Source organism: Cebus imitator, unplaced genomic scaffold, assembly GCF_001604975.1.
Source record: "Cebus imitator isolate Cc_AM_T3 unplaced genomic scaffold, Cebus_imitator-1.0 Scaffold15, whole genome shotgun sequence".
Classification (NCBI taxonomy): Eukaryota; Metazoa; Chordata; class Mammalia; order Primates; family Cebidae; genus Cebus; species Cebus imitator.
Genome location: NW_016107330.1, coordinates 6,686,622 through 6,694,287, shown reverse-complemented (window position 1 = coordinate 6,694,287; position 7,666 = coordinate 6,686,622). Strand labels below are relative to the sequence as shown.

Genomic DNA, 7,666 nt, shown 5'->3' with positions numbered 1-7,666 from the left:
ACTGAGTTGCCAGATTGGCATATGTTGCAGTCCTATTGAAGGCTAGTGGTCATGAATCTGTAGGGACAGTCTCCCCATTGGATACTTTCTCTGGCTGTGCTTGGCTGTTTGGGAGCAGGCAAAGAGAAAAGGTGCCGTTGGAGTCACACAGGGTTGGTATTCTTACCAAATCCGTGTGACAAAAAGACAAGGGAGCAAAAGAGCTTTCGTAGTGGCAAGAGTGTTGTTAACATTATGGATTATGGAAAATAAGCAGCATTAGAAATAAAGAAAGGAGAAAGCCCTCAGACTGTGAGAAAGTGGAGAAGTCAGTGGCCTAAAGGTACCAAAAAGGTAGATGAGGGGCCACAGAGGGGCCGTGCACGTCTGCAGACACTTTTGTTTTCAGACACCTTTATTCACATCCAAGATAATCCTGGATCTGCCTAAACAGGGAAGTGGGTAATGGTTGGTTTAGAAGATTAAACACAATTGGGATCTGCAGCAGCAGGAGCCACAAGTAGATTTACATCTCCGCTCCACCACTTACAAGATATGTGACCATGGGCAATTCATTTACATTTTTTGAGTCTGTTTTCCCTTTTTTAAAATTAGGAGAATAATCTTATAACTGATGTGAGGATTTAAAGAGATAATTCAAGTAAAGCGCTTAACACAGTGCCTGGCACATAGTAAGAGCTGAACACATGATGTTACTGTAATATTTGGAAGAGAAACCAAGTCAGGGGTACAATGAAGACAAGTCTCAGCGCAGTACTGTAAGGTGGAACTTTTGGATAGCTAGGCGCATGCGCATGCGTCTGTCTAAGGGAGCTCGTCTAGCGAGGGCGCTGCGCATGCGCCGGAAGTTGCAACCGGGAAGCCTGCGAGGTCGGTTCCGCCCGACTCTAACATGGCGGCGCCCTTTGTCTGCTCTGAAGTGCAGTCCCCGGCCTTCTCCTGGCCGTGATGCACCTCCCTCTGCGGTGGGGCCCGGGACATGGCAGGTGAGGGTCAACAAGCGCCCGGGGCCGGGGAAGTCCCGGAAGCCAGGGAGGAGGCGGCGGAGGATGGGGCGCGGCGGGATGCCGGGGATGGTTGTGTGGGGGAGGGGAGGGAAATGGAATGGGACACGAACCGGGGCTGAGGGGACACCACCGGGCGCGAGATTGTGGGGTGATGGGGCGGGGGTCGTCGCCGGGCGTGTGGGCGGGGAGTGGGCGGCCGGAGCGACCGCCCGAGCGAGGAGGCGCGAGTCACCTCCCGAGCTGGGTGACACCCCAGCTGGTAGCGTCTCCGCCCCCGCCGCCCGGCTGTCACCGCCCCCTGACCCCGCGCGCCGTCGAGGGTGGGCGTTCTGCGGCCGCGAGGGAGCGCGGGGCCCGGCAGCTCCCGTCAGCCCGCACCGGCGGGAGGGCGTGGGACTGCCCGGGCCTTGGAGGAGCTGACAGGAGGCCAACGCTGTCCCTGTATAAAATTATTTCATTCATTCATTCGTCCCACGGACGGTGGTTTAGCACCTGATAGATGCAGAGGCTAAAGATGGACTGGATCCTGGAGTAGTGGTTAGGAGTGTGAACAGTGGAGCCTTAGGCACTTTTGGCTCTTTCTCTCTGCCTGGGTTTACTCATCCTTTAAGCAGAGATGTTAATAAAATCTGCCTCCTAAGATTGTTATAAAGGGGAAATGAGACTCGTAGAACACTTTTGGGCACAAAGTAAAAGCTTTGTTGCTGTGATTAGTTGTATCCTCATCATCACCCAGAGCTCAGAGACACATGTGGGAGACATACAGGTAAATCAGCAATTCTGATACTGCTGTGAGGGCAGAAAGCTCTCCCTCCTCTGGAGCAGAGACATTTCCCTCAGTCTAGGGGGAATCCTACGAGGCTTCTGTCCCCCAGAAAGCTAAGAGCTAAGGGAGAGAGAGAGACATTAGGCTAAAGAAGCAGGCTGGGCCGGGTGAGGCGGCTCACGCCTGCAATTCCAGCACTTTGGGAGGCCGAGGCAGGCAGATCACTTGAGGTCAGAAGTTCCAGACCAGCCTGGCCAACATAGTGAAACCCCCATCTCTACTAAAAATACAAAAATTAGCCGGGCGTGGTTGCATGCACCTGTAGTCCCAGCTGCTTGGGAGGCTGAGACAGGAGAATCAATTGAACCCGGGAGGCGGAGGTTGCAGTGAGCTGAGTTGGCGCTGTTGACTCCAACCTGGGTGATAGAGTGAGGCTCCATCTCAGAAAAAAGAGAAGCAGGCCCTGGTCTGGTCTTAGAGAACGTTGTAAACCTAGTTAAGGACTTTAAGTTTTAGGTTAATGGGAAGCCATTTAAGAATCAGATTTGTGGCTAGGTGCGGTGGCTTACTCTGTAATTCCAGCACTTTGGGAGGCCAAGGTGGGATGATCACTTGAGCCCAGGAGTTTGAGACAAGCCTGGGCAACATGGCAAGGCCCCATCTTTATAGAAAAAAAAAATAGGTGGGCATGGTGGAGCATGCCTCTGGTGCCAGCACTTGGAAGGCTGAGGTGGGAGGATTCTTTTTTTTTTTTTTTGGTGGGGGACGGAGTTTTGCTCTTGTTACCCAGGCTGGAGTGCAATGTCGCAATCTCGGCTCACTGCAACCTCCGCCTCCTGGGTTCAGGCAATTCTCCTGCCTCAGCCTCCTGAGTAGCTGGGATTACAGGCACGCACCACCATGCCCAGCTAATTTTTTATATTTTTAGTAGAGACGGGGTTTCACTGTGCTGACCAGGATGGTCTCGATCTCTTGACCTCGTGATCCACCCGCCTCGGCCTCCCAAAGGGCTGGGATTACAGGCTTGAACCACCGCTCCCGGCCCTTGGGAGGATTCTTTTATTTCCAGCCCGAAATAAAAGAATCAGATTTTTTTTTTTTTTTTTTAGACAAAGTCTTGCTCTGTCACCCAGGCTGGAGTGCAGTGGCAGCGTAATCATAGTTCACTGCAGCCTCGACCTGAACTCAAGCAGTCCTCCTACTTCAGCCTCCCAACTAGCTGGGACTACAGGCATGCACCACAACACCTGGCTAATTTTTAAATTTTTGGTACAGATGAAGTCTTACTATGTTGTCCAGACTGGTCTCAAACTCTTGGCCTCAAATAATCCTCCCACCTCAGCCTCCCAAAGTACTGGGATTATATGCATGTGTAACCATGTCTGTTCTTTTATTTCCAGCCTGAAATAAAAGAATCAGATTTATGGATTAGGAAGATGACTCTGGCTAAGTGAAGAATGTTTCAAAGGGAGTGGGCCTGTAGGCCAATTAGGAGACTGCTAGAATAATCCAAGTGAGGGCCGGGCGCGGTGGCTCACGCCTATAATCCCAGCACTTTGGGAGGCCGAAGCTAGCAGGTCAAGAGACGGAGACCATCCTGGGCCAACACGGTGAAACTCCGTCTCTATTAAAAAAAATTACCTGGGCGTTGTGGCCTGTGCCTGTAGTCCCAGCTACTCAGGTGGCTGAGGCAGGAGAATCACTTGAACCTGGGAGGTGGAGGTTGCGGTGAGCCGAGATCACACCACTGCACTCCACCCTGGCAACAGAGTGAGACTCCATCTCAAAAAAATTAATAATAATCCAAGTGAGAAATGAGGGTGTGAGTTAGAGGCAGAGTGTGAGGAAAGATGGTTTTGAAGATAGAATTGACACAATTAGTTCGATGAGAGTTAGGGGCAGGGAGGAGTCGGGATCACCCCAATTTTTGGCTGATGAGCTTTGGATGCTGCTCTATGTGACAGGGAGCAGGACGGAGACCAGATATGGGCGAGGGCAGATATGTTTAGTTTTGAACATGTTGGAGTTGGATGCCTATAAAACATTCAAGTATACTCATTTAGCGGTGATCTAGTAGCTGTCACCATCAAAGGTCACTGAAGTCATGGGAGGCGATGAGCTCACCTAAGGAAGGGTGTGCATTGAGAAACAAAGTCCCCAGTGTATCCCAGAGCAGTGCCAGGTGCAGCAGTAATGCTTGGGCACAAGCCTTGTCGTTTTTTGCTTATCAACCTTGTGTCCTGTCTCTCATTGAGCAGGAGTTCTTGAGAGCAGGGCCTGAGGCTAAGTCTGTGCATCTTTGTGTCCCAGTGCCAGAATGTTGTCTGGCACGGAGCAGGCCATTTATTCAGCACTGCCTTTACCATTTATTCAAGTTGACCATTTATTTAGCACTTCCTTGGGCTGGGCTCTGTGCTCAGCACTCTGTATTTGTCTGTGTTTGATGGATGCGTGAAAGGGCAGCTCTGAGGGAGCAGGTACCCTTCAGATTCTCATCATATTTTCTTCTTGGGTGTCATTGATTCAGGTAATGAGCTGGAGGAGGGGAGCCAAGCTGGAGTTTACACAGGCAAACTGTCAGAAGAGAGTAGCCTGGGCTACTTGGAAATCTGAGGTATGTCCGTAATACTCAAGGATGAAACAAATCAGTTCAGTTTGTCCTTCTTCTCTCTAGACTCAACGTGATTCAAATCATGCTTTCCTGACAGCTTTTTCTTCAGAATTATACAGTAATGACAAAATCCCTGTTACAGTTTGGTTGGGCAATTGTTGATATTACGATGATTTTACCTACAGAGACCAGAGTGGGTCATCACTGGGCAATGCTTACACCTTTAGTTAGGTGAAATCTAAAATGTTCCAACAAAGTAATCCAAAATACAGTGGCGGAAACAGAAGTTTATTCCTTGCACCTTAAAATTCTGGAAGTATGCAGTCCAGAGCTGGTAGAACAGTTTGCTCTGTTCTGTGAATCATCTGGGAGCAAGGTTCCTTTGATAATGTGGCTTTTCTTGCTCAAACTTGGGCTTCTGTCTCATGGTCCAAGCTGGCTGCTGTAGTTCCTGCCAACGTGTATGATCTCCCTAGGGCAAAAAGGGAAACAGCAGCGAGCACACACTCATTCCTTTAAGGTTCTAGTGTTCAAGGAGGCATTTTTGTACAACATGGTTCCCAAACATAAGCCACTTCCTGCATCTGATGCACAGCTGAAGAAAAGATTGTGGGTGTTTCAGTGCTGGAGAAAAAGCTGGCTGAGCAAACGTGCTCTGTCCCGAGTCTGTCTGGATTACTGTCTTGGGGGTGTGATCCCAGCCTGAGGGGAGGTCCACTGAGTCCCCAAGGCAGACTGCTCTGGCTTTTCGTAGGTTTACAGTACATGGGCCCAGGGAGTGCAGGCTGGTTTATCCATTCATTGTGCCCAGCGTGTGTCAGGCATTGTGCTGGGTGCCAGGGATGCTGACACAAGTAAGAGTGAATCCCGGGAGCAGGTGCACCATGCAATGCACAAGATACCTTGAAGGGCTGGTGGACGGTGTGCGCACACAGGGAGGATGGACTGACGCTGGAAGGCCTTCCTGAGGGGTTGAAGAGGTTGTGAATGGCACTTTTTGGACTGACGACTGTAAAGTTCCCCTTGGACAGATCAAGGCAGCCAGGACTCTGGAGTCAGGTGTGAGTCTGTCCTCCTGTTGAGTGGCTCTGTGCCTGACAGTCAGTTCCTTCTGAAACTGTGTTCCAAAGAGTTAAAAAAATAATAATAAAATAAAACCTCATAACTATTAATTTTCCTAATCACAAGATTATCTTCTGATACATGAGACAGCAAGCTCTTTTACTCAGTTCCATCGCTGAGCCTCACTTTCCTTATCTGTAAAATAGGGATGACAACAGCTACCTCACAGAATTGTTTGGAAAATGATGTGACATCAGCAAGGTAATTCAGAGTTTGCTGCATAGTGCCGTGGTCCCCGATCTTTTCAATTTTTTTCCTTCCTTTTTTTTTTTTAAGCAATATATATACATTATATATATAGTTATATAAATATAGGGAAGATTTCCCCCACCTACCCAAAACATGTGTCTTAGTGTTTGATTTTTTGTTTCATACGCAGAGAAGAGGGAATTTCAGAATTTTTACATTTTAGCAAACAAGTTTGATTTCTTGGCTTTTTGGTGCAGTAATGCCATGGCAATCCCTTCTGGTGCCAAAGGCTCACACTATCACAAGGAAGTTGTGAACGCTCGTTTCTTAGGAGGTGAGGCCAGCCCCACGTGAACTTCTCTTGCATTCCTCTGCTCCACCATGATACATAAATACTTAGACTTTTTGTTTTCCTCCAGTGAATCATTAGACATTAAAAATGGAACAACAGAGTCACAAAGGGCCACATGCTTTTCAGTATAAAGCATTCTCCTTCTCTAGGTTGCTATCACAGTGCAGACTGCTTGAATATGCTCAGGAGATTTGGTCGATATTGTCTGTATTTGCTTATAGAAAAGGGTCTTCCAGCTGGGGGCGGCGGCTCACACCTGTAATCCTAGCACTTTGGGGGACCGAGGCGTGTGGATCACAAAGGCAGGAGTTCAAGACCATCCTGGCTAATATGGTGAAACCCCGTCTGTACTAAAAATACAAGAAATTAGCTGGGCATGGTGGCACATGCCTATAGTCCCAGCTATTCGGGAAGCTGAGGTAGGAGAATCGCTTGAACCAGGAGGTGGAGGTTGCAGTGAGCCGAGATCACGCCACTTCACTCCAGCCTGGAGGACAGAACGAGACACCGTCTCAAAAAAAAAAAAAAAAAAAAAACCTCTCCTTTTCTTTTTCTTTTTTTCAAAATCCAAAGTGCATAGTGAGAGCAAATCAAAGCATTTTTTTTCCTTCTCAGCATCAGTTTCATCTGAGCATCTTCCTATGAGAGGGTTGCTCAGATGCCTCACCTTTGTCCTCCCCACCCTCCAAAACTAAAAAATATTAAGAGAGTCAAGGAATTTAGACATTTATTAGCCTGCTAAACAAACTTTGTGGCAAATGGAAGTCCTACTATTGTAAAGAAAACTGATAAGACAAAAAGTACGTATGATGACCCAACTACTGTGTTTGTTGGGTAATTTATAAGGTTGACCTCTGACTTCATTGTTGTTTTGTTTTGTTTTGTTTCCAGTTTTTTAACATCATTTATTGCTAACATGAATTCAAAGCAAGTATACAGTTTTTTGATACTAAAATCAGGAAATCAAGACATGATTGCCATCATAAAATCTTAATCTTCAGAGAACAGCATTTCTGCAAGGTCGGCCTGAAGACACTGAGATTCTGCCAATTTTTGAGGTGTTCCGTACTTAAGTAGCATAGGCACTGCTGTCACTTTCAAGTTTTTTCTGAAGCCATTATTTGGATCTTTCCAATAAGGCTTGTCTCCTACTTGGCAGTGGATAAACACACATCCTTCACTAACGTGCTTCAGCGCCTCTCGTACGACTGGTTCAGCCTGCACGCAGTCGGGGCACCAGCTTTTCCCTCCGGCGTCCTTAGAATCCGTGAAGGAGGCAAAAATGGTCTTGCCATTGTGCTGTTCCACGGCCCAGTTGAACTCCTGGAAGCCAGACACGCTCACCTCCTCGTAGTGGGCCATTGGCACAACGTGGAACTGCTGCTAGAGGAGCGCATGTCTGGTCGCCATGGGCGGGGCCCACGTGGGCCTTGTTTTGTTTGGCTTTTTGAGACAGTCTTTCACTCTTGTTGCCCAGGCTGGAGTGCAATGGCGTGATGTTGGCTCACTACATCCTCAGCCTCCCAGGTTCAAGTGATTTTCCTGACTCAGCCTCCCCAGTAGCTGGGGTTACAGGCATGCACCACCATGCCTGGCTAATTTTTTTTTTTTTTTTTTTT

At 48.2% G+C, this 7,666-nt stretch overlaps 2 protein-coding genes across 5 annotated transcripts in view; one reads left to right on the top strand and one right to left on the bottom strand.

Moving 5' to 3' along the window:
• The first annotated feature begins 841 nt into the window (after positions 1 to 841).
• The window catches only part of ZBTB17 (zinc finger and BTB domain containing 17), a 36,168-nt gene continuing 29,343 nt past the window's right edge, over positions 842 to 7,666 (top strand). For 2 of the 4 annotated variants that reach the window (XM_037730063.1, XM_037730057.1), the window contains exon 1: positions 849 to 986. Coding sequence is in view for 1 of the 4 variants with exons in the window: in XM_037730057.1 (XP_037585985.1) it covers positions 980 to 986 (7 nt within the window). In the remaining 3 variants the exon portion in view is untranslated. Of the gene's footprint in view, positions 987 to 4,300; positions 4,388 to 7,666 lie in introns of all 4 variants that reach the window. The other 2 variants (XM_017505184.2, XM_017505192.2) reach the window with 2 other exon arrangements.
• LOC108287035 (thioredoxin domain-containing protein 17-like) lies at positions 6,612 to 7,471 on the bottom strand. Its single transcript, XM_037730067.1, has one exon. The coding sequence runs from the start codon at positions 7,407 to 7,409 to the stop codon at positions 7,038 to 7,040; it is 372 nt and encodes a 123-aa protein (XP_037585995.1). The 5' UTR covers positions 7,410 to 7,471; the 3' UTR covers positions 6,612 to 7,037.

What these genes read in the sequence shown, in the direction of transcription:
- LOC108287035 (XM_037730067.1), bottom strand. Translation starts at nt 7,409, where the DNA reads ATGGCCCACTACGAGGAGGTGAGCGTGTCTGGCTTCCAGGAGTTCAAC.